At 38.4% G+C, this 27718-nt stretch overlaps 1 protein-coding gene across 1 annotated transcript; it reads left to right on the forward strand.

Moving 5' to 3' along the window:
• On the forward strand, positions 1-27718 carry LOC149016507 (thiamine biosynthetic bifunctional enzyme TH1, chloroplastic-like). The gene is made up of 9 exons (XM_089156776.1): positions 1-201; positions 417-758; positions 880-954; positions 1739-1772; positions 12948-13161; positions 15507-15571; positions 15675-15802; positions 25461-25714; positions 27035-27718. Exons 1-9 carry the CDS (start codon positions 160-162, stop codon positions 27561-27563), a joined length of 1683 nt encoding a protein of 560 aa, XP_089012902.1. The 5' UTR covers positions 1-159; the 3' UTR covers positions 27564-27718.

A 27718-nucleotide genomic window follows, 5' to 3' on the forward strand; every position in this document is an offset into this window, starting at 1 on the left:
AGTTGTCTAAAAAAATCGTGAATCCCAAATGGTGCCGGCGCAGACAAGCTCTTCTCATGGCAATTTCATTTCCGGTGTCAGCAAAACGACTTTTGATGAGCATCAACAAGAAGTTCTTCGTTTGACGTTATCCCTCTCTTGTTTGACGTCATTTCGTTCATGGGTCACGCTGGAATTCTTCTCCACCCACTTCCCTTTCAGGTTGGGATTCAATTCTCTGATTCTCGTGTTGTAACACTTGCTAATCTTCTTCCCCATGGAAAGCTTTTCGAAGCTTTTCGTCTCATGATTCATGGATGTCCCGTGGACTTATTATCTTTTTAACCTCATATAGTTTCAAATTTCAACTCCATTCACGAGTGTAAAGCAAAATTTATCCCTCTTCTCTTATCCTTGATTATTTTCTTTTTCTTCAGAAAGGTTTACTAAGATATCAAATTTCCACCTTTCCGGAAGAGTTTAAATTCGCAAGAGTTTCTAGCTGTTCTTGCGCCCGGAATCGCAGAGTTTACATTGCATTGCCACCCCGAAATTGTGGAAGATACAGAATTCCAACTTCAATGGCGACGCCAGACGAGGTGGCTAAAAGGGTTTGTGGGCCTTCCAGACATAAAGTTCCGCATGTGTTGACTGTCGCCGGTTCCGATTCGGGAGCTGGTGCTGGAATTCAAGCTGATCTTAAGTCCTGTGGAGCTCTTGGAGTGTACTGCTCCACTGTTATTACTGCCGTTACTGCACAGAACACGGTTGGGGTTCAGGTTGCATTTCAATCCTGCTTGCTTTTGGAAGAAGAGATTTAGTAAAGTGATATGATGATTTCTATAGGTCTATATGATTTATTGCCAATTTGATGGATTATGCTTTGTTAATTATGGTTAGGGAGTCCATTCTGTGCCAGAGAGCTTTGTTGATGAACAGTTAAGGTCGGTGCTCTCCGATATGGAAGTTGATGTGGTGAGTTCTAGCTTACTGAGTCGAATTCTAGAATCTTAAATTTCGCTTCACTATAGTATCCATCATAAAGAATGTATTATCTTCGAAATTAAATTATGCCCTCCAAAATCAAACATCGGAGTTTGACTAGCCCCCAACTGATTAACATCCCTGCTGGTCCAACCTTCGTTGTAAATCATAATATTGTGATTCTCTTTCCTGTATATTCCACTGCTTTTTCCACCCAAATCCCATTTTGGGTTAGTTTTCACCTGCTTTCTTGTTTTTCTTGAAATAGTCTCTGAGCAAAAATTGCTGAGGTAGGGCTGGGGAGGACATTCCCCCCCCCCTTGACTCTGCTTGTGCGGAAGCCTTTGGCACCGGGTTCACCTTTTTCTTTTATTAATAAATCCTAAAAGTAGTTTAATGAATTTTTTTGGCCTATCATCTTTACTTCTGCACATTCTTTTTTCTTTTTCATTTAACATAATATATAATGCCATCACTTCCAATAGACACTAAATAAAGTCAATGAAAAAAAGACACCTGAGTTTGGAGTCTACCAAGTTGGGCTTCTGCCTTCATCAATTGGCAGTGTGAAGTTGGTAATTGAAGCCATCTGGGATGTTTCTACTGTTTACATGAGTATGTGGGGTTAAAGCAGGGTAACACAAACAAGTTTTATCCAGTACTCTTAAAAACATGCAAAGTGGATCAAGAACTTTATGTTTTGTTATGTTCCGTTGGCTGAATAAAATGTTGCATTTCTTTTGATGATGTAATACTTCTATTTGGAAATGGTCAGGTGAAAACAGGTATGCTTCCTTCTAGTGGGGAGTGTTCTAACCCCTACCCCCCACTACACCACACCCCACCCCCCACCTACACACCCTTTTTTTAAAAATTAGTTTCTTCCCTTTTTTTTCTCTTCTTTTTTTTTTTTATTTTTAAAACAACATTTTTTAAAGCCTTCCTTCCGGCCTCCCCCCCCGCTTCTTTCCCCAACCGTGGTGTTGCTCCCCCGCCCCCCCCTCCTTGTTCCTTTTAGTTTTTAAGCTTTTTTTCTCTAAATTTTACCCCAACCAATTTTTTTTTTTTTTTTTTACTCTATTTTTTTTTTTGGTTTTTGTGTTCCCCCTTTTTTTTTTTTTTCGTTCTGGGTTTCCCCCCGGCTTGTCCCCCTTTTGCGCCCCTTGGCCCCTTTTTTTTTTTTTTTTGGTTGTTCCCAGGTCTCAATTCACATTAACATTAGGTGATTAACTCATATTAATTATCTATTGAATCAAATGAAATACGCAACCTATAAACCCTAACCTAGTCAAGCCAATCGATCGTGTGATTTAACAAGAAATTGGAAGCAAGAAGAAGAAGAGACACAGGTGTTTGATGACGGAGTTCGGCTCTTGAGCCTACGTCTCCGGGACTCGGGATAGAGTCCAATCTACTATAGCTTGAGAGATTACAGATAAACAGGGAAAAATAAGGGTACAGAGATGACCGTATATGGCAGTAGTTGATGCTCAAATCAACATCGAGTCTTCCTCTTCATTTGAGGAATGAAAGCCCTCTGGTATCGCCTCAAAGAACCAAACACAGAGTGAGATCATAACATCAAGAACAACTCCAAGCCATCACCGAATCACTCAAGAACACCACCGAGTGATTCCCTTCCTTTGCCAAGCACTTTGCCTCAAAGTACCACAAGAATCAACCATCAAACGAAGGTAGAAGATGAAGAGCAGGAAGAAGAATAGCCATCTCCAAATCTCCAGAATCGCCAGAGCTCAAACCCCAAATCACAACACGAAACCCTCGACACTGTTTGCATACGTGAATGAAATAAACCAGCCCAACTATGCCTTATACAAACACATGAACCGGACGGTTCAATAACAAACCAGGTAAATACATGAAATACCCAGATTACCCCAACAATCTCCCCCTTAATCTGTAACTCTACACAACAACCATAGTAGACTGGGCTTCAACCGTCATCGTCCAAGTGTACCTGCACAAACAAAAGAAAAAGACCACAGTACAAAGCAAACAAAAAAATATGCAAAGTACCTAGACATGCACTAAACATGCAACACTAAAGGACTCACAACAGGCACACCATGCAACAAATGCAACAGGTAGAGAAACCCTAATCATAACTCATAACTCATAACTCACTCATATAACTATGAAGAGCACACATGCACATACCAGGCAAATATCTCATAACTGAGACAAACAGAGAAAGAGTTATAAAAATTTGGGCAGCTTCTCCCCTAAAACTGCAACATATGCAAACCTAATAAACAAACACAAATATACCTGGACATCACCACACCATAGATAAATGAAAAACAAGTATACAATCTCCACAAAAGATAATAACCCACCACATAGACTTACTCATGCCAACACAAGCATAATAAATATATGAATTAAAACAAGTAAGACTTTAAACAAGAGACTTGTATAAACTTCAAGAAATCCATGGTGATATCCAAAACCAACCTAGATTAACAGAACCTCACAACATCAACAGATGAACAACATGGATCCTGACATAATTGACAATATCAATACAGCCCATGAATCTACAAATGCTTACAATATAAGCCAAGTCAAGTCTAAAACATATCACATGATACATAAGAGAACTTAACCAACTAGAGAAAAGAGATTTAAACAATTCAAATATATAAAACATAACAAGTAAGCATAAATCTCTCCCCCTTAACCAGTAGATCCCAAAACTTAGGAAATTCCTAACAAATCCATGTATTTTCATTTCAAATTCTGATTTTAAAACCTTCCCAAAGGAATACAAACATGCAATCAATATGTTAAACCACATAGATGCAGATATAAGACATAGAAAATGAAATGAGAAACTAGAAGCAACTGTCAACCTAAAATGCAAATACAATGCAAAAAACTCAACCATCAAGTCTTATATATCAATGCCAAGGGTATTCAAATGAAATCACAACAGAATTCATTAACAAGTCATATTTCCAAACTTAGTTGTTAAAATGCCTAAAGAAGTTGCAAATCTTTCTTTTTTCCACACTAAAGTAAAGAAAGACAACAAGTATCCAATTACCCATTAAAATAATGAAGAGAGTAACTCAGGATAGCAAACATTCTAATAGCCTTACATTTAACCAACAAGATGAAAATATTCTAAACAAACCCAAATAGGCAATAACACTCCTCAATCCATCACTAGCTTACTAACACTACTCAGACCAGACTCAATGACCACATAAAAATCTAACTGCAAACAAGACATAATCTAACCAATAAAATCTGGTGTCATCGTACTGCACACCAATAAATTTGACAATAACTACTCCCAAATCAAAATCATACAAGTCGACAAACCATATCCCCTGAATCTCATGTGAACCCCAACCTGTGAGGACACACCCTCTTGACAACACCTATGTCAAGACCAGCACCAATGCTGAACTGGAGAACAAACCTCTCCCCCTGGAGACCAACCTCTCCAAACACTTGACAACACTGTGTCAAAAACTAGCACTCATGCTACATATGGAGACTATACCTCTCCAAAAAAAAAAAAAAAAAGGGATATATCTAATGCTATACCAAGTGAAATAGGAATCCTCATGTGTAACCAACTGTAATAAACAGTCTCAACACCACCTATTACCACTCTAGCATTACAAAAAACAGTCAGACAAGTATACCAATGCCAATAAAAGCATCCATGAGAGTACAAAACAACAACAAATACATAACATGCCATCACTATCATAATTGGTCAAGAATTCTCACACAACAAGGTATATCTTAACCAATAGAAAAACAGGCATAAAACATGTTGTCTCAGATTTATGAAAAATAAACAACTTCCTTACACAAGCATATCACCTTAAAAATAAATAGACCACCTCCTTTTAACAAAGGAACAAAATAGGATAAACCAAAGTGTGCACCCAATGGAAACCCAAACAACCAGGTCTTAAAACAAGGTTTATGCTAACACAGAAAGCACCTAGGTCATCAAAGGACCTCAAACATGTTTATTTCACCAGAATTAGGCACATTATTATTAGTTGTCTCATTTTCTTGCAGTTTTCTCTTATATGCAAAACAATCTTTCTTAAAGTGTCCTACTTTCTTACAAAAGAAGCATCTCTTGAGGTTTGCATCAGACTTGTTGTTCCCATTATTATTCTTATTGTTATTCTCATGACTTTCAAATACTTTTCCCTTCCCTTTGGGTCTCCTTTGTTTGTAAGAGCCTTTACCCTTAACAAACAGATTCTCCCCACTGCCCTTAGTCATACCAGAAGCCAATAGTTCAGACTCCCTATTCTTTAAGGCATCAATCAGTTGTTCTAGGGAAATGTTTTGACAAGCATACTTGATTGAGTTCTTAACAACAAGATGATCATTATGAAGTGAATTCAATAGGATAATAGACAAGTCCTGATTTTCCAATTTAGTCTTCTCCCCGTATTAGCTAAGTCTTGAATCGACTTCTTAAATATATCTAGGTTCTTGTCAAGGCTGATTGTAGGGTCCATCTTAAACCCATACAACCTCTCCTTCAAATAAATTTTGTTACCTAGATTCTTTTTCTGATAGATCTGCTCAAGCTTATTCCAAACTTTAATAGGAGTGTTGTCATCCTCATCAAGACACCTGATAACCCCATCTGTGATGTTCCAGAGCATGCAACCAATTGCATTCTCCATCACTTCAGTCCTCAAGACTGGATCAATACTTTCAAAGAAAGCATCTGGGTCATCTATAGATCTTAGGAGTTTCTGTTGTGCCATTAAAGCCCTGACTTTCCTTTTCCAAATCCCAAAGTCCCCCGTCCCATCAAACTTCTCAATGTCTACCCCCGGAACCCCCCCATAGGAGTATCCAAACTTAGGTAACTAGAACTCAACCCTAGACCTACTGCTCCACTAGAGCCTGTGGTAACTATACTAACCACACTGGGAGGAGTGCCCTCCCCTGGTAGACCAATCCCTTACTTAACTCCACTTTGAAGCAGATAAATCACACACAATCAGTATATATTGGAATTAAATCACAATACTGATATAAACAATTCTGAAAAATATAATAAACAGAATTAATCAATCACAATTTTATTATCTACTCATATACATGTGTCAGCAGTATTTAATCAAACATTTATTAACTCAATAGGCCAATATAAACCAAATAAAGTGCCTAAGTTATCAATTGAGATCACTATTGCAGTCTTGTATAAAATTCTAGCAGAAATTATATAACCAGTGATCAATTAACAGTTAATAAAAACAGAATAAATCTCATACATAGATTATCACAATTACAAAGTCAAAACAAGTCATAAAAATTAGAACCGAATACCTACGGTAACATACAGAGAGCAAGTAGTATATATGACCAACATATGACAATAATCAACCTATATTCATATGAGATTAATTCAGCAAATTAATCTAATCAGAATCACCAATCCTCATATAGATTAACATTGGAAATGAACAAAAAATTATCAGCAGACTAGAATGGTAAGCAGCAGAAGCAATAAATCAATCTATATTAACCAAAAACATAGGCTATCAATCTAACAGGTTAACACTTGCTGAAATTATATAAAAACCAGAATATATAACCAAAGAGTAGAATCATCCGAATTATAATCGTGAAGCGAAAGCATACACAGATTATATAATCGAAAAAAAAATGATTCAATAATTTAACCTAAATTATCTATGAGATCATAAAACAATTAACATAATACTCATAGAGAAATTCTAAATTAGGTCTCCACCGAATCACCTAACCGAAACACCGGCTGTCTCAGGGTAACCTCTGCTCTGATGCCAATTTGATGTTCCCAGGTCTCAATTCACATTAACATTAGGTGATTAACTCATATTAATTATCTATTGAATCAAATGAAATACGCAACCTATAAACCCTAACCTAGTCAAGCCAACCGATCGTGTGATTTAACAAGAAATTGGAAGCAAGAAGAAGAAGAGACACAGGTGTTTGATGACGGAGTTCGGCTCTTAAGCCTACGTCTCCGGGACTCGGGATAGAGTCCAATCTACTATAGCTTGAGAGATTACAGATAAACAGGGAAAAATAAGGGTACAGAGATGACCGTATATGGCAGTAGTTGATGCTCAAATCAACATCGAGTCTTCCTCTTCATATGAGGAATGAAAGCCCTCTGGTATCGCCTCAAAGAACCAAACACAGAGTGAGATCAGAACATCAAGAACAACTCCAAGCCATCACCGAATCACTCAAGAACACCACCGAGTGATTCCCTTCCTTTGCCAAGCACTTTGCCTCAAAGTACCACAAGAATCAACCATCAAACGAAGGTAGAAGATGAAGAGCAGGAAGAAGAATAGCCATCTCCAAATCTCCAGAATCGCCAGAGCTCAAACCCCAAATCACAACACGAAACCCTCGACACTGTTTGCATACGTGAATGAAATAAACCAGCCCAACTATGCCTTATACAAACACATGAACCGAACGGTTCAATAACAAACCAGTTTTTTTTTGTGTTTTTTTTGTTTTTTTTTTTTTTTTATTTTTTTGGGTTTTTTTTGTTGTTTTCGCCCCCTCTCCTTTTTGAAGTATATATCTTGTATGCATTCTATTTATTAGCTATCAAAAGCATATGAAAAATTATTGAAACTCAGATTGTTGCTATATGAGAATGCATAAGCTCTGCACAAAAGGGAAAGGGTTCAGGAAAATTTCTTTTTTCTTTCAGTAATTCTTGCTAAAAGTATATCAGCGGATCTAAGATGAGATCTAGCTTCAAGGTATGGTGATACAATCTGAAAGTCTAGATTATGGATCTCAAATGCAAGCAAACATGATATTATCTTTTATTATATATAAGATAAAAGAACTTGCATTGTCAAGGGAGGATATCAGGTTGATGGAAAGGGAGGGAAGTATGTAGTACTCAAAAACATCGAATCTCTTGCAAATATTCATGTTCTTTAGTCAAATCATCTCTAATTGATGGGGGGGGGGACAAAGCTGGTGCCAAAGGTTACTACACAAGAAAACTCCCCCCTGGGGGGGGGGGGAAGCAATTTTCCTATGCATCCTTACCCCAGCAATTTTTTGCTGAGAGTCTGTTTTGATACCTTGACCACATGCTACAACTGTGGTTACTGACCGTATAGCCTTTGACCGTCCATCCTGTCTCATCTTGATTGGCTATACTTGTAGCCAGCCATGTTAGCTCCACATGAGAGCCTTTAAAAAAAGGCTAAAAGGGAACTCATCAGTCAGCTCGGCCCCTTTCCTATTCAGCTTTGCCACCTATTAAGAGAAGAGGCCCCGTTCTTAAAGCGGACCGCCTTTATTCATCTATACCAGCTGCCATGCACGAGCCTAGGAACTTTGTGCCCCTCTTGTCACTAGATAAGAAGTAGAACTCGCCATCACCGAGAGCCCTTTCCTCTACAGGGGACTTCTTGAAAATGAAAACAGGCGGCATCGCCGTACGCTCGACATTAGTGGCCCTAGTGTATATCTCGGAGTAATCCTATGGCCAATCTGTCACCCATACATTCTGGGCTTGGCCCTGTCCCATGTGGAGAATCCCCCCCTTATGGCATGGCTTAGTCGGTTATTCTCAGCAGTCGGAGAAGATTCAAACCACCACTTCTCTGAAAGCATGGTTGCCTCCCTCTCTCCTCCCTCCTCGGAGCTTGTCCATTCGTTGGGTAATCCCTTGCTCTCACATTCGAGTGTTTGCTCGTCATTTAGGACCCTTGTGCATAAGAGTGTGTGTGTGTGTGCTAATTCACTCGATAAAGTAAATAAACTAACAAAAGGTTTTTAGCTATTAAGTATTCTAATCTAAACCAAACATGTGACTAACTACGAATCCAGTAGACTAAATTCACCTCCACTTTGTAGGGTTAAAATGAGGTCCATTACATCAATAAACCAAAAATAGAAGTCCAAGGTCCGTGAAACCCAACCATGGGCCAAAGTAAAGTTTTCTGAGGTCCAATTAACCCAATTGGACAATCTTTTCTGCATCATATGGATTATGACTTCATGTGTATTTGTATGGTTAAAATTTTATTATTCTTTGAACAGGTAATCTTATATGTGTTGAAAGAAACGATTGTAGTAGTATGGCTTATTGATCCATGATCTCAAGCCCTTTATTTATAATAAATTGGAAAGTAGACTATTACAAGGAATAGAAGTTTACATGAATGCAAACTCTAATTTAACTCCTATACAAACTCTTATTAGACTCCTAATAGAATCCAACACTCCCCCTCAAGTTGAGGCATGGATATCACACATGTCCAACTTGACCAAAAAAGTATAAAACATCTGTCCAGGTAAACATCTGCAATTTGATCTTCAAACTTATAGATTACGTCTGCCTTATAGACTTCCATTTGATTTGTCCTCATCTTTACTGCAACTTTATGTCTCTAAAGAAAGAACGCCCAAGTAAAAAAGTAGAATCTTCAAATGTTGAGAAGACTAAATTTCTGCACAAATCTGAGGGAAAATATATTTTTGGGGTAACAATAGCTAGGGTAAAACAGCCAAAGTGAAAGTTTTGATTTGTAGCAATGTTAGATCTTTAAAGGGAAAGTTTGCCAAGGGACAATCTCCAAAGGTAGGGGAAAATTTGTCAAGATAAGTGACAATCTCCAAAGGTAATAGAGATCAAGTTCTGCAAAGGTCAAACGACAAGTCTTTTGCAAGGTTAGATCTCCGAAGGGAAGATGTCAAGTTAAGGGGCAAATCTCCAGGGTTAACAGAGATCAAGTTCTGCACAATCAAAAAGATAGCTCTATAGCAATGTTAGATCTCCAAAGTGGAAGATTGCGAAGGTAAGGGACAAACTTTCAAAGGTAACAAAGATCAAATTCTACATAAGGAAGTCTACATGAAAGGCTTTGAATTGTAGACATCTTCAATCTCCCCCTCACGTGTAGCGTTTACACGTGGGAAGATAATAACAAAGGAAATTCCAATGGGGAAACTTGGAAAGGAAGAAATTGTAATGGTAAGATAAAAGTATCAGGAAAACAAATCTAGAGAAAATGACAAAATTTGAAAGGGGGTTGGACCGAGCCTACGGTGCCACTAATGAAGGTCCGATATTACCGAATGGACCGGATTAGAAGATGTAGTCAAAGCGAAGTAGATCCTCCAATTGGCTCGAGCAAATAAAGTCCATTTACCACGTACCAATCTCCTTCCCAGATCCCGAAGTAGCTAGGTAGGAGTTGGTAGGGGTAGTAGAGGAAGCAAAGGGTCGAGGCCATGTACCGGCAGTAGAAGACGCATAATATGTCGCAGTAGCGAACTCCTCCTCGCGAAAAACCAACGTCTGCCAGAGGGTGTGGTGGAAACTGTATCAGAAAGATTAGCCTTTTGTTTTCCTTGTCTTTGTGCTCGTTTTTGCTCAAAATCGGTAGGCTTCCCATGCAGTTTCCAACAATTTTCCTTGGTATGATATGGTTTGTGACAAGTGCTCACACTTAACAATCTCCTTAGCCGGATCGGATTTAGTGCGAACAGATCGTAAAGCTGATTTCTCCATAATAGGAGTATGAAGCATGACTAATCGACGACTTTCCTCACACTGAACAAGAGCATAAGACTGTTCTAGTGTAGGAAAGGGAGAACGACTTAAGACTTGCACTCTGATCTGATTGTACTCCACGTTCAAACCTGCCAAGAAGTCATATACTCGAATCTTATCAATGTACTTCTTATATGTCGCCACATCATCTGGATTAGTGGGGTGATAATCCCCATAATGATCCAACTCTTGCCAAAGAGATCGCAACTCAAAGATAATAGTGGGCCACAATTAGTTCCTTTTGGGTAGTCTCATGAAGCTTCTTTCGTAGCTCATAAACCCGTGCATCATTCCCCAACTGTCCATATGTTTCAGTAGTAGCCTTCCAGATTTGGGCTGTAGTATCAAGTAATGGGTAACCCCGGGCAATATTTGGATGCATGGAATTCAAAAGGAATGACATAATAAGAGAGTCGTTTGATATCCATTTATCCTGTAAAACACCTGTGGTAGTGGGTTTGATAGTAGTGCCCGTAATGTATCCAACTAGTCCTCTTCCAGCAATAGTCAGGTAAGCAGATTGAGACCAGATCAAGTAATTTGTGCCGTCAAATCTTACCGAAAGAGAATGAAAAGTGGAAAAATATTCGGATCCAGTGGGAGCAGTAGTATCATCAATAGTTATCATGTTGACAAAATTATCTGTAGTTCTTCAGTCTTCACCCTTTCGAAGTAACATAAACGTCGCAGAATGCTATAGCCAAACAACTCAGACAATTTTTCTTCTCTTTTTTTTTTTTTTTGGAAAATTACAGATATGCCCCTATAAAATGGTAGGCGCAGGAGCAAGATGCGATGAGTAGCAGAGTGTTTTTGTCCCATTGTTTCGACTCCTCTTTTCTCGTCGATTGCACAGAAGCAACGGCAGAATCGGAATCAGCGAGCATTAGCAGCAGCGGTGGCAACAGAAGCAACCAGTGGCGGTAATAGGGAGCGAGATTCTTCTTCTCTTCTTTTTTTTCTTTGGTTGATGGCGGAAGCAAGGATTAAGCAGATCTCTGTTAGGTGCGATGGGATGTTGCAGATGAAGAAGAGATGTTGCAGATGAAGAAGAAGAAGCTTAGTTGCAGCGGTGATTGTTCTTCTCTTCTTTTTTATATTTTTTTTCTGGTCTTCGAAGTTTGCAACAGAAAAGATCGTGCACTGAAGAACAAGAAGAAAAAAAAAAAAAAAACTAATCGTAGTAATTGAAGAATGATGGTTTCGATGGGTTTGAAAGAGAGAAAAAAAAATTCTAATCGAATTTAGGCTCTGATGCCATGTTGAAAGAAACGATTGTAGTAGAATGGCTTATTGATCCATGATCTCAAGCCCTTTATTTATAATAAATTGGAAAGTAGACTATTACAAGGAATAGAAGTTTACATGAATGCAAACTCTAATTTAACTCCTATACAAACTCTTATTAGACTCCTAATAGAATCCAACAATATGTTTGTGAAATTATTTCTTAGCCAGAGGACCACACATTCTTCCTATTCTCGTTAACATATCCACAACATTTTTTCCTTGTGTGTTGCTATCACAAAATTTTGGATCCTTTGGTTTAATGTCCAGGATTTGTCAAGTATTGCAATGAGTGCCATTTGTAAATTATGATTAAGCATGCTAAATCAGTGTCGCTTGCTAAGAAAAATGAGAACAAAAGCAAAACTACTGGAACGTTGGGATGAAACTAATCAATTGCTTGATAAACTGTTGGACTTATTTTTATTCTGGAACTTCCCTACTTGAAATGAGAAGTGATCCTTACCAAACATATGAGATATGTTATTAAGCCTCTTTTCATTATTTTCTTGAGGGAGATTTCTGCAAATTCATGCTTATGAACGATTGAGCACATGTGAAGTCCAGACCATTGAAATGGTTTGAGATATCACACTTGTGCAGCTGGTTGCAACAAATATTTAAGTTTTAAACAATTTCTTACACTTATATTTTAGCTTACTGCCAAATATTCTTTCATATCTGAATCCTATGACTCTATTCTTGTAGCTGCTGTACTTGTATTGGTTTTGCATACATAATCCTCTCTACTGTTTGAATAAGTAAAAAAAAATTGTTTTTGGAATTTCTTGATTTTGGTACTCTACCATAGTACCATGTAGAAAAGGATTTTTTAAATTTTTTAATTTTATTTTGGGGGAGCTCTACCATGTAGAAAAGGATTAATTTTTTATTTTGGGGGAGGGGGATTGGAGCATGATGCTTGTTATACTTCATAGTTAATCAAATGTGGATCTTGATATTGCATTTTGAATGTTGTTTTATGGAGGGAAGGCAAGGAAACTTATTCCTCCCTCCAATATATTATTTTTATAGGGATATAGGGAAGACCAGAACCCCCGGTTTCTTTATCTTTGTACGAAATGCCTATAATTTTCTGGATCCTTTCACCCTCCCATTTCATATTACTTTATGGGGATCACAACATCTATTTTTCTTGGTCATCTTTGTAGGGAGGAGCTTTTTCCCATGGCTGATATAGTGACTCCAAATTTGAAGGAGGCATCTACTTTACTTGGTGGCTTACAGCTGGAAACAGTTGATGACATGCGTTCTGCTGCAAAACTCATTCAAAGATTAGGTCCACGGTGAGTTCTTCAGTAATGATTTCAAGTCTTAGTTCTCCTTTTGCATCATGCTTTTTGAATGGTTTAAATGAAGGTATAATTGTTTAATTTTTCCTATGGAAAGAACTTGTTAACTTGTCTGATAAATGTTTGGGGCCACACTTATATTTAATCTTCTCCACATGGGTTTCTGCTCCAGATTTTAGATTCTTTTGTTAAGCATTTTTTGTCTTCCAGTATTCAGTAAGTCTATGCAAATTGTCGCCCAGGAAAAAACTGATCTAAGGTAGAATGTAATTTTCAAATGAATCCGGGGTTTAGTAGGATCTCGAGTCCCCTAGTTGTCTAGGAAGTTATCAGTATGGAACTCTCAGTGCATGCATAATCGATTTGTATCTTTCTTGTTATCATTCCTGTTGTGCTTTCTATCGTCTGTGGGATCTGAAATATACCCACAGTCAAGCAGGGTGAAATTTGCAGCTGTTCACTGGAGAGAGAACAGAATTAATCTTGCTTTTCTTTGTCATCATGGATACAGCTTCTTGTAGGGCATGGATGCTGGGGCTGCAAGGTTGTTTGTTAATATCAGTTACTTGTTATTTATTTTGTTATGATTGTTTTTGCACAAGTGATTAGATGTTTCCTGTCAAATCTGAATTCTTGTGGATTTAAGTGAAGAACTCTAACAGTTTGACTTGTCATGTACATGTTTCTTCAGAAATTTTGTTTGCATGTTCAGCAATTATGAAATTTACGAGCCAATTGATCAACTCTACCACATTTCAAAGACCAAATAATGTAAGAGGAAATAAAATAGTGTTACAATAGGATTGGTTACCAGTTGCAGCAGAACATCAAAATAGAAACTAAAAAGATATAACTCATGAAATAGAAACCAAACCAGCAGCAATAATAGCTTCCAAGTTGGATCAAGTGGGATCAAGTGGAGAAGATTTTGAGGAGTATATGTGCTCCAAAAACTAGCAAATTCTGATGGCTGAGTGTGCAAATATTCAAGGCTGAAGTTGTGGCAAATTTGGGCAGGAAACAAGAGCCATGGGTGTGCATAGTCCTCCTGTGTTGATGTGCAACAGCAGCAGGTATAGGTGGTGATTATAAGATAATTCAGGCCTTAATCAGATGCTAGTGGTCTGACTTGTGGCAGTTCCAGGCTTGCAGCAGGGATTGAATAGGGGAGAGTAGATGATACGAGATATAAATAGAAAGGGGGATAGGATTCGCTCTCTCAGCATCTCATCTTCTCACCAGGACAGTAAACATGGAACAAAGAAATTTTCATTTATCATAAATTGTCCTGCTGACGCCTTGGGCCTATGACATTGTTACTAAAATATTAAATTGCTGCCCAGGTAACTCTAGCTTGGTTGTTGTTGGACCACTATCACAATGACGAATTGACTTAGTAAGATATGAACAAATATGCTGAAACTAAAAGGCAAGTAACTTAACAAAATAATGCCTGACTTTCCCAAGTCAACTGAAGATAGAAAACAGAACTGTAACTCCCAGATTCCCTGCACATAGATAAAATTGAATTTTCTAATAAAAGCAGGCTCTTTGCAATCTGGTCTCAGGCTCCACAGGATCTTCTAGTAGCATTTGCACCGAGGCAACATGGCTGTTACACTGTTCACTTGTACAGTACCACATGAATAGTACCACTGTGTTAGTAGCCTCATATGTGTTTTTAGTTCTTAAACTTCTAGGTTAACTATATACTCTATGGCTTCTCTATTTTTCTTAAAAGTTGTAGTACCAAACTGTTATTTGGTTGGTAACTTTATTCTTTTGGTTCATATTTGAATCTTTGTTTGGCAACAATCTGTACTCTTTAATGTCAGGTGCAAAACATATGAAGTTGTGTTGGTTAAATATGGTTATGGAAGGTTTGGAAGTATATCTTGCTAATGTTTTGAGATTGTTTCACCTACTGTAAAAAGACAATAGCTGGGGTTGTGGCAGTGTCTTTTTCTTCATTAGTTAAGCTAGATCTTTGTGTTCTCAAGGGAAGTTTTCTTTCTCATGGTAAACAGGATCTGCTTTTCGTAGAGAAATTATCCTTTTATAATTTTTTTGGTTTTTTTTTTTTTTTTGTGTGTGGGGGGGGGGGGGGGAGGCTTTGAGGTAGTGAGGGTTGGGTGTTACCATGAATTCTCTGTACTTAAGCTTTCACCCTATTGTGTGGTTCCTTCTTTTAGAATCTTGGACTAAAACTGATGCTTTTTTGGTTGTGCCTTACGCTTTATACTTATAGCTATTATATTGAAGTATCTTTGCTCTTATGTATATATCTACATATATAGTTTTTGTTGAACAGTTACACCAACAGACTTCTTACTCTACAGCACTGTACTTGTCAAGGGTGGCGACCTCCCAGATTCTTCAGATGCTGTTGACATATTCTTTGATGGTATGTTAGTGAAATTTTTATGCAGCAGTACTCTGCATGCTTTCAGGTTTTGGAAACAAGAGCTTTTGTAACCTCAACTAGATTTGTTGTTTTGCTCACACAGGAGATAATTTTCATGAGCTGTGTGCATCACGTGTTAGAACTCGTAATACTCATGGAACTGGTTGTACCTTAGCGTCATGTATAGCTGCTGAGGTAGCGAAGGGCTTTTCAATGCTAGAGGCTGTCAAGGTGCTTCTTTGTCTTCGTTCTGACTTCTTGTAATACATAAGTGCTTGCAAATTTGCAACTTTACTTTTCCTCTGTTGGCCTTGCCATTTCGTCTAGGATGAAGGATCAGTAGCATACTGTCTAGAAATGTCTGTGATGTAGCCTCAATATGATTGAGCACATAGTACAGGATCTTAAATCAGAACCTGCTCAAAATTGGACTTAATTAGAGTTTCAAAAAAAAAAAAAAGTAAAAGAAAAAAGAGGGGGGGGGGGGGGGGGGGGGGGGATTGAAATGCAGGTTTTTATTTGTTTTTGGATAGAGCTAAAACTTGGTTCATGTGTGAGAGCTGAGAGGAATTGAATGAACAGTGCGATCCAGAATTGCAACAAATCTGATGGTTGGATCTGGATTCCTAAAATTTAGGACCGTTGAGAAGAACTAGGGATGGTTGGTCAATGCGGCTTTTGTTGGAGTCAGGGGATGGGCTTTGGATTGAGTCTAGGGACTATATTGAAATTTCTGTCCACCAAAATATAGTGGATTCTAATGGATTGAGAAGGGAATAAGAGTTGCAGGTTTAAGGATTTTGAAAGAAATTTATCGCTTAATGAAGTTAGGGTGTAACAGATCTGATATTGCTGCAAACTATTTTGAAGGCTGCACTAATCGAGGTGATGATAGGGTTCAAAAATGGAGGAGATCTAATGGTAGGATAAGGTTGGGTAGGGTTAATGAGGGACATTATAGAAAAGAATGAAGGACAAAGAAGATAAGGGAAAGAAGGGGAAATCTGAGGAGAATTAGACTTGAAGAAGTGGAAAAAGGAGAAGAACACTCATAAGAAGAAGAAGAGAAGAGGGGAGAGAGGTGGAGGCTGCAAAGCACAATGCTAAAGCTTCAATTCATCCCTTTTTTTTTTCTTCTTCGAAAGTCTTCCTTTTCATTGCAATGTAAGGGCCTATTTATAGCTTGGCTAAAGCTTTACAAGAAATAGAAACTTAGTAGACTGAAAATAGAAAGTAACATCCTGGTAACTAGTGACAATAGAATCTTAAGGAAATAGAAGCTAATTAAAATTAGAAAATACCAAAATAGAAACTAAACTAATGTCCTAAATCTCCTTTGAATAAAATCTTCATGCAATCTGATTTTGGGCCCACAAATCCTCTATGAAATATTCCCAATATGCCAAATAATGGGCTGTGACACTGTTCACGTGAACAATGACCTGAACGGTATTTTGGTCTCCTTCATTGTTTTGTCTCATTGTAGCAGTTCAGGTTGATTTGTCAAAACTGTGGAGCAAGGGGACCTTCTAGTTGGACCAGCTGGCTCGTTTGAGGTGGCCTTAAATGCTGGTTCGAATTGGTTCCTAGCTGGTTGTCCTACGTCAAGGGTACCCTCGATAATACCTTGCTTGTATATTTCAGGAAATTTTGTAGAGAAGTTGCCGGTTTAATGGCAGTTTGATGGATTTCAATAGAGGATTAAAAGAATGAAAGAAAGGGCAAAGAAGGGGGATGGGATAATGATAGAACTGATTCCACAATCAGTCCAGGGGTTTCAATGTCACCAAACTCCAACCTGCAGCTTGGATATTGTCACATCCACCCAGCCGGTACCCCATTTGGAATACCTGGGATGTGATCCACAGTTCAAGGATTAATGATCTGAGGTCCATGCCTCCCACATACACGGTAACACAATCATGAACAGTAATAATCAATGGTAAAAACAGCTAATATCAAGTATCATGAATAAGACAAGATTAACTAAATCAGAGTGCGGAATATAGATAATAAATAAGGTATGATCAAAATCATAAAGGGTGAGAAGGTATGGTAGTCACCCTCTCAGAGCAGCGGAAAAGTATTAAATCAAGTTAGTTACATATCCAAGTATCACCGGAATAATTCAAAGACAAGTTAATTACAAAATCCAAGGTTCCACAATTACACCAGGGGAATGGGGCACTATGCTAGGGTTTCTTCTATACTAATGGTAGTCTCCTCAACAGTACGGATGAAGTAAACCCGGGCGCTGCCGCTCTGCACAATTGTGGGGCTAACCCTGGTGCGAATAATAATCCTCCTCGGCTCCAATATACGAATCCTCACCGACGCCACTACCCGGAGGGTAGTATGTGGAATCATAGTCCGCCTCATAGGAGGTGCCATAGTAATCTTCGGTACTTGGAATGTAATCTAAAACATTTGTACAAAAGGAATGAGTTCGAAGAACTCAGCAAGGAAGTTATTCCATAATTAGAAATCATACACATTCAGAACATATAATAATGCAATGTGATATGGAACATATGATGCGAGATATGAGCCTAACTCTATGAATGCTTTGGTCTCTAAGGTAGACATGCTTTAAGTCATAGCACCGTACTTCTCCGGGTCGTCGTCAGTCACTCTCCCATTTCCATATCTTGGGAATGCCCGGGGAAGATCGGTAAAGTCATCAAAAACCATGGTAAGGGGAATCGGTCACCGCTCTCTCACATCACCATTTGGTCAAGTACTGGCGCATGTCACAGTAAAGCCTAGCTCAATGCAAGTCATCTACTCAGTCGGTCAAGTCAGATTCAGATACATCCATTCCTCGCCCCCGGCGATCCTTTCCGGTATCCTTCACACTAGAGTCAGCGAAATCCCGGATTTCGGACTCATCAACCCTATTGGTCATCCACATATAGTAAACGGGAAGCTCTCACGTCCTCTCACGGATTGGTTACCGGTCTTGAGCGCCCGTGAGCCCAAGTCTATCCATATGCAACTCTACCAATAAATGGCCCCTTTCAGGTATCCATAGCATGGTTTATGTCCCCTACCGGATTGGCCACCGGCCTAGAGCGCCCATCCAACCATACACTACCACGGGTTGTTCGGTCTCAATGCCCTTCCGATTCGGGTCTGACACGACAAGGATGAACCTAGCCACACAACTAGACACTCCTATGTATGTCATCCAATAACTCGGGAAAGTGTCGATAGGCACCATCGGAGAACATCCCATACTATTCCGTCCGATGCCCAAGGACGGAAGTGTCGATAGGACACCCTCCAATCCCAAGTCATACGTAAGCAATCACACATCAGATCTCATCATTTCTCATGCATCCAATGCATATTCATAATAGTACTCAAATCATGATATTGAAACGAATCATTATAAACATAAGCAAATCAAAATGATAGAGTAACACAACAAATGTATAAAGATTTAAATGTTACTGTTCTAACACATATGTATCAGTATCATAATGATTGAAAGAAATTTAGGGATTTCATTCTTTGAACAAAGCATAGTTCAATATTTGATGACTTATATGTTTATGGATATAACCATCCTTACCTTAGATGAGTTGATGATGAATTGAGAATACTAAGAATAGTCCAATAGAAGTGTTAAGGCCCTAAACAAACATCAATAATAAGTTAGAAAAGAAGTCGGGAAGATCGGATGTCATTTGAGTCAAAACTGACCAAGGTTGCTGTCAGCAACAACTTTGGTCGATGGTTTTGGTCGATGGTATCGACCAAAATGATCGACCAAAATAATCCTCGGGCAGAATAGTGGATTTTGGGGATTTTGGTCCGAAATGAGTCTTCCGGTGTTCGGATCAATCTGAAACTTGGAGGCATACTTAACAACAGTAGTAGGACACTATAAATCAAGGAATTTACCCAATCCAATGGTCTAATTAAAAAGCCCCAATTTGAGCTATAAAGTTCAAGTGATAAACATCATGGCATGAGTTGGAATTGATTGCATTGATGAGGAATAGCATGCAATAGCTAGAGGAACTAATAGAAATTCGATTGGAATCATATGGCAATGTTAAACATGAACATAATACACTCTATAGCTCAGTTTGATATCAAATGGTATGATGTTAATAAGTAAATCATGGAATACATATGCTAGGCATGAGATATAAGCATTAGCATCAATGAATGGCTAAGGGAATCATGGATTGAGCATGAGTAGGCACTTGGAGTGGTGGTTGCAAGGTTGCAGCACCATTCCAAATGTCCCATCAACAAGATGACAATAGAAAAGAGTAGGAAATGGTAGGGTAGAGAGTGGAATGAAGAGTCATACCTTAGTGTAGAAGATGAAGGCAAGAATCAATGATAAACTAAGTGTCTTTGATGAGATACCCTTCACACTAACCAAGGAGCTGCTTTGGGAAGCTCTCCCCACGTTTCCAGGTGAGAAAAATGATTGCAAAAGGCTCAAGGCTCGAGGTCATATTAAATAGAAAATGAATATTCCATGGAATCATTAACTTGGCAGACTGGGACATTTTGGTCGATGGTCCTTGGTCGATGGTATCGACCAAAATGATCGACCAAAATGTTTTCAGCAGAAAACTCAGGTTTAGAACGGCAACTTCAAGTAGGGATTTGAAAGGCTATACAAGGTCAAATTGAGTGAGGTTTTCTTCCACTATTCAATCAAGAAGTCTAGTTTCGGGGAATACCTTCGGATTGTGCACAGGAGATCATTTGGTACATCAACCATATTAATCTTCTCCGATGCGCAGACTTTCCTTAAACACTGACAATGCATTTAAGCAAGGGGTGTCATTGTCAATGTCCATGGGCTCGGTCTCCGAATCATGATCATCAATTAGAATGGTCCATAAATCTCTTCTTCCACCGCTTCGGGTCCTCGGACCTGAATACAACAGTGGATCCGGGTCAGGGTCAAGGTTAGAATAGGGCTGGATATTACAGATATTATACACCGAGGAGTATGCAAGCTGGATATTACTCACCAAGCCTTAGCCCAAGTTTCTAAACTACAGTTGTAGCCACCCAAAACCCCTGTGTTAACTGCCTTCAGCTGGTAACATACTTTCCGAAGTAAACCCCTATTAATATGTTGAAGGGAGTGGAAAAGATAACTCTCGTGTAGTAGAAGAAGTCAGCAGCCCCAATTGCAGTTGGCAAATTTTGTTTGTCTCTGTTCTATGTTTACTCATCCATGGAGTATTGAATGGAGGCTTAATCAGAAAAATTTTAAAGTCCTTATCTAATTAGAATGGAAAACCTCCATTCAAATAAAATAGGAACTAATTGCTAAAATAAAGAGACTAAAATTCCAGCTAACAAACTAATAAGGAACCTAAACAAAAGTAAACTCTGGCTTTTGCATGGAAGCGTGGAGATTTTTTTTTCTGGGGGGGGACGGTGGAGTTTGTTAATTATAAGCAATTTACAGGAGAGAGGTCATGTGATTCACTTAAGCAATCGCATGGAAAATTGATCCAAATTAACCCAATTTAACCATGTTCAATTAATAAACAAAAAAGACATGGATGTGCTTCTAGGCTTTCAGCATAGTGGTGGCAACCTCTTATCTAGAGGTAGTAAGACCAAGGAGGTCTTGAGTTTGAACCTCTGTCCCTCCACACCTTCGCGCTCCCCCCCCCCCCTCCCAAAAAAAAAAAAAAATTTTTGGGCTTATGGCCCCCCAGTCCTTGTGTTTGGAAGAAGAAGAAGAAAAGTCTGAAACTAAACTTAGTAATTAACCTGATCTTGTCTATAGCCTATGTAACTGTAATCTAGGTGCATAAAAGCTCATTACACTTTAGACCTGTGGGAGAATAGGCCCATAACCTGTATAACCGACCCCTAGACCTATTCTAAGGGTAGGTTCAAATTGGGCCTGGATCTGCATTAGCCTGAATACTGAGTAACGCATAAGGATTAATCGTTTATGGATTTTATATGATGATTTGCTAGACTAGGCAGGATGTAATTGAAAACAAAAATATTTAGGGAGCTTAAGAGCTGCACCAGTAGGTGATCACTGACAAGAGGAGCAAAGATCACTAAGATGGCTCTTATAATCTGAGGAAATATTACTTGAATATCTACCACATCATCAGTGATGAAAAAAATTAGAGAGAGAGAGAGAGAGTTTGATTTGCATTCTGAATTTCCTGTAATCCTTACATGACTGTTGATGCTAGAAAGCATTTACTACCATGTCCATTCTGCTGGGAGTACATGTGCCAGAATAAGCTTGGTAGTTTCAGATTGGTGTTATATGAATTGAAAAAAAAATTGGTCAGTCAGATTTTAATTAATATAAGACAAAACCAACCTATTTGTGTTAGAATGGGTTTGTCAATGTGCAAAGCAGCACGCATATCCCTGGCTTGGAAACACAGCACTTTTATCATTTTGGGGTTTTCAAGAGCTACAACAGAACCATAACATGTTGAAAACAAAATAAAACAGAACAATAGATTATGAAAAATCGGCTATTGATATATGCTCAACAGTTATGTTTGCACACCGAAAACACTCCATTTTCACTGAATGAAAATTCCTTTGTTCTTCTCGTGCTTCCCTCTTCCACCCCTAGACCTGTAAATGAATCAGACTTAGCTCTGATAAACCACTATCCATATCCATTAAGAACTATCCGTTTCCAAATCCATTAAGAAATGCCCTATAGGACTCCGCTCTGATATCTGATGGAAATTAAAAGCAGCTTCTGAATTTGCATCCGGAGACTTGTTAGATATTGAGGAGTTGTCCAAACTGATAAGCTATTCGATTACAGAATAGAGCAATGGCACTGAATAGAGTCCTCAGCGGCAGAAGGAAGTAGGAAGGTAGGGGATATGAAGCTGTGAGCAGCCTCTTCAGTAGTTGCAGCACAGGAAAAATGGAGAGGCTCACTGTTCCTCTGGGGTCACCAGAAACCACACAATTAGGGAAAGAAATCAAAGGAGAAGGGGCAGTGCCGCAGCAAGGATGTTGCTAGAAGTCACCAATTTGATGTATGCTTCTAATGGAGGAGGGCACACCTAGCCACAGCAAGACGAGGCATGCACAAACTGCTTGCTGACAATGGTTGCTTCAAGCTTCTACGAGAAAATCAGAGAAGAAGGGGGCAGCTAGGGTTCTGTTGAGAGTTTGCCAAGCTTGAGGATTGACTTTGTTGTTTGACCCAGTCAGAAGAGTGTTGAGTAACCAAGGGACTTTAGGATACTAAATTACTAAGTGCCCGACTAGTGTTGACCAAGGTAAGATTGAAATAAACTATATATATTTTATATATAAAAGTAAAACCATAGTGTAAGAATCTACTCAGGTATTATTTGACTCAATTAGCTGATCCGACAAAGCAACTATTTGAGTCTGAATCTAATTACTTGTCGGACGGATACAAATATTTTCTGGTAAGCAAAATTCTGGATTCGGAGACTCCTGAACAAAACATGAATGCTATTTGGAGGCAGATTTTGGCTATCCATTTACAGGTCAAACCAAACCCCCCCCCCCCAACAAAAAAAATAAAATAAAAAAATAAAGAGGAACACTGATGACTGAACAGATTCTGATATGGAGTAGTATGGCTGAGGGAGTGGTAATTGACTACTTCAAATTTCAAAGACCAAATGGCATCAAGTCAGGATAGCAGCTGGGTCTGCAGAGGGAGAAGATTGGAGGAGGAGGAGAGCAGCAGAGAATTCCCAATATTCCAGGTTCTCAGATCCCAACCCACAAAGAAAGAAGCTTTGGGCTAGGTCTGCAATCTTCGATCTGATATTCAAACAGATCTCCTTTGCTTGTATTCTTTTCCTTTGGTTTGGGTAGGATTTTCTGAAATGGCTCAACGTACAGAGATTGAGAATGCGGAAAGGAAAGGAAAGCATTATTTGAACATGAATTTGGAGTTTTGAGGTTTAACGTATTTATATATATTTTATGTTTTTACATTTTTCCCCTTTTAAGAAACTTGTGCTTAAAATGAAGGTGTTTGTAGTTTGTGCTTTTCTCCACATACTTAGGAATCGGACAGAATATGGCATTTTAAATGGTGAAAAATGAAGAAGACCTTTAAATTGCATTTTGCTAACAAAGGTAATGACTAATGAGAGCATTAGTGATACAGGACAACTAGCTAGGACCAGCATTGGACACCAATTCAAACCAGCCAACTAGACAGGATAGAAGGTCCGCTTGCTCCACAATTTTGACCAGTCAACCGGAACTGCCACAATAGGACAAAACATGAAGAAAGCAGGCCAAAAGACTGTTCGTGTGAGCAGTGTCACAACCCTTTATTTGGTATATTGTGAATGCTTCAATGAATATTTGTGGGGCCCAAGATCAAGTTTTATGAAGATTTTATTTTTGGGAGATTTAGGACATTAGTTTAGTTTCAATTTTAGTTATTCATGCATGTGGCTGAAATATAAAGCCTAGTAGTTTCTAATTTTAATTAGTTTCTATATTTATAACATTTAATTGTCACCATTTAGTAGGATATTGGTTTCTATTTTTAGTCCACTAAGTTTCTATTTTTTGTAAAGCTTTAGCCAAGCAATAAATAGACCCTTACATTGCAATAAACAGAAGACTTATGGAACAGATAAAAATATGGATTGAAGCTTGAGCTTTGGGCGATTGTAGCCCCCTCCCCCCCCCCTTCTCTCTCTATGTCCTCTTCTCTTCTTCTTATGAGTGTTCTTCTCCTTCTTCAAGTCTATTTCTTCTCAGATTTTCCCTTCTTTCCCCTATCGTCTTTAACATTCTTTCTTCTCTATCCTGTCCCCCCCATGAATTAGTAAACAACTGTCATGCCCTTAGACAGAACAGAATGGTAGATCTAATTTCATGTGATAGACTCAAAATGTGATCAGGGTTAGTTAAGTATCACTGAGTAACTTGTGACTCGACAGAAATGGAGGATGGATACACCTCAGTTGACACTAATTGCGTTTATCCAGATCCTTCTAGATCTTTCCTGATTGCTCAGGACCATCTGGATTGTTCTTATCCGATATTTCTCGGGATTGAGGAATATGAACAATCTGATACCATGCTTAATGTAGTGGCTCCAATAGGAGAATTGTTGAAGGAGAAATTTTTAGGTGGTACAAAAAATTGAAAGTGAAGCCATTTGGTCGATGCATTAGGGGGAATATGATGTGCAAATTGGAGGATATATGAGGCCTGGACTGAAAATTACTTGTAAAGATGGTAAGAATAAATGTTCCTTTTTCTTTCTAATGGGTAAGAATAAATATTTTATATCTTTGATTGACAATGAACGTGGCTCTAAACTGAGTTGAATGGTGAAATAGGATCCCCCATATGCAACCCCATTTACTTAGGAGAATGCTTAGTTCAGTTAGTTTGACTGCTATTGGGAAGAAATATCTGATGTATGTCAGGATTTCTATGAAAAAGCCAGAATGGATTTCTGGTCAACTAAGCATAAGTATGGAGGAGCTGCTTTTTCTGTTTTTTTGTACCTCAAACCATGAGAAGAAAAGACAATGCCTTCTAAGATGGCTATGTAAGGCAATCACTTCTGGTTTGGAAGATTGGTTCTTCTGGAAAGCACTTCTTTTGATTTGTAGAGGGGAACCTGATAGAATACCATCTCATGGATGAATGTCAGTTGCCTCTTTTAGCCTTCAGTAAGGAGCTTCAATTGTTGATAAAAACCTGCATATTCAGTTTGTTGTTTGTCGCTCCAGGTGTAATAATATATCTACTTAGATATTTTTTTAGGGACTTTATTTATTATTATGTTCACATTCATATAGCTGTTTGCTCATGTGAATAAAGTTTGCAATTCAATTATTTTGTCAAATAGACAAGGTAGGCATCTTGAAGTTTGCTTATTTTGCAGATTGCTAAACGTCTTGTTGAGACCGCCCTTGATTACAGCAAAGAGCTTTTCATTGGAAATGGACCTCAAGGTCCATTTGATCATCTATTCAAGCTAGCTAGTGATGGCTATTCCTATAAGAGGCGGGGTTTCAATCCAAATGATCTCTTCTTATATGCTGTCACGGATTCTGGGATGAACAATAAATGGGGAAGATCAATTTCTGATGCTGTTAAAGCTGCCATTGAAGGTGGTGCTACCATCATCCAGCTGAGGTTAGTAATTGTAAGTGCAATCAAGGCAGGCTAGAGATGGAAAAGAACCCATTCAGAAGAGTTGACCAATCAGTCCTTAAATCTGTTTCACCTGGAATCTGTTTGGCCTGAGCCCTACCTGGAAGTAATTCAGCCTGTACATTTACACTTCAATCTTAGACTTAAAACTCCAGCTTAAATTCAGGACTGAAAAGATTAACTTCAAGGAAATTTAATTGCAATTCGCATTATCACTTGAAACATGAACTTGCTAGATAGAATCCCTCTTTACCACAAAAACTACTTGAAGAAGGGAGAAAGCAGGAAAAAAAAAGGTGATAGAAAACACCTTTTGACATGCCTGCTATTCATGCCATGCATTAACACTTCACAGAATTTTCCATGTACTATAGATATTTGGAAGGTTAACGGTCACACTATGGGGATATTGTAGGAACATGACTAAAGTTCCATTTCTTGACTTTCAGATTGGATTTTCAGCCAAAAAATTAAGATATATTGTTATTATGACCAAGAGTATGAGGAACTGATAAATGAAAAAAGGGGTAATTTTTGTGGATAGCAGGAAACTGTCAAGTAGAAATTATCATAAATTGAAGGTTTCATATTTGAAGTAACCTGCTAGTAGTTGGAACTCTTCATGTGAATTACATAACTTGTGTTTGAATTCAACTGTAATCAATGTAGCAGAGTAATATTTGCTGCACTTTTTTCAATGATTAAAGGACATTTGAGGTTCTGTAGCAATTTACTAGTTTTAGTCAATAAATTTCACTTTATAACAGGAAATGCTACAGACATTCTACTTGGTGCTCATGTTCTTGACCACTTCCCTGTATAAGAAAATCCCACTATCTACTTCTTCTCTGAATATAGTACGGAACAATAGGGTTTAGGGATCTTCTTTTCTGTCTTTGGTAAAGTGTTGGGGATGTTAATTTTTAGTGTGCAGATTGAACACATAGTTCCATAAAAGCTTCTGACTGCAGTTGTTAAAACTATGGGGGCATAATAACCTAATGCATAATGCATATTTCAGTGGTTGTTGATTTTCTTATGAACTAAATTGTAAACCTTATTAATGAACTCTACCCGATTCAGGCAATATAATTTTATGACAACAATATAATACTCTTTACCCCAGTATTACAATATAGAAATTGCACCACACAACAACATATTATAAGTTTTTTTTTCTTATTTTTTTCCTCTCTCTCTCTCTCTCTCTCTCTCTCTCCTGGGGTTGGGATTGGAGAGTCAACTGGTTCCTCTTTAAGTTCAACTTACTTGATTGGTGGCTTACTACTTAAATTTTTTTAGAGAGAAGGAGGCAGAAACACAGGACTTCATTGAAGCAGCCAAGAAGTGTAAAGAAATATCCCATTCCTATGGAGTACCTCTGCTGATCAATGATCGAGTGGATGTTGCCCTTGCCATTGATGCTGATGGCGTGCATGTTGGACAGTCAGATATGCCGGCACGTGTTGCTCGAAGACTTCTAGGCCCTGAAAAGATCATCGGTGTCTCATGCAAGACCCCAGAGCAAGCCCAACAAGCATGGTCTGATGGAGCTGATTATATTGGCTGTGGAGGTGTCTTTCCAACATCCACTAAAGCAAATAATCTTACTATTGGTTTGAATGGATTAAAAGATGTGTGTTTATCTTCCAAATTACCAGTTGTTGCCATTGGAGGTATTGGCCTTGGAAATGCACATGCTGTTATGGAGGTTGATGGTGTCTCTAATCTCAAAGGTGTTGCAGTTGTTTCAGCTTTATTTGATCGCGAGTGTATTGCCAGTGAGACCAGAAAGCTACATTCATTGCTAATGGATGCTATATCAAGGTGAAAGTAAATCAGCAAATTGGGCTGATAATAACTTCTTAATTAGGGGGAAAATAAGTAAGCTGATGATATTGCATTGAAGAGCCTTGTCACTGTAGTTAAAGAGAGCTTTTACAGCAGCAGAACAATCCAATGACTTTGGAAAAAAATTTGATTGTA

This window comes from Hakea prostrata, chromosome 5 (genome assembly GCF_041222555.1).
Source record: "Hakea prostrata isolate BN-2017 chromosome 5, UWA_Hpros_2, whole genome shotgun sequence".
NCBI lineage: Eukaryota > Viridiplantae > Streptophyta > Magnoliopsida > Proteales > Proteaceae > Hakea > Hakea prostrata.

Coding starts and splice junctions, on each gene's coding strand:
- LOC149016507 (XM_089156776.1), top strand. CDS start 160: ATGGGTCACGCTGGAATTCTTCTCCACCCACTTCCCTTTCAG. Junction 955..1,738: donor CCGATATGGAAGTTGATGTG/GTGAGTTCTAGC, acceptor GGAAATGGTCAG/GTGAAAACAGGTATGCTTCC. Junction 13,162..15,506: donor ATTCAAAGATTAGGTCCACG/GTGAGTTCTTCA, acceptor CTTACTCTACAG/CACTGTACTTGTCAAGGGTG.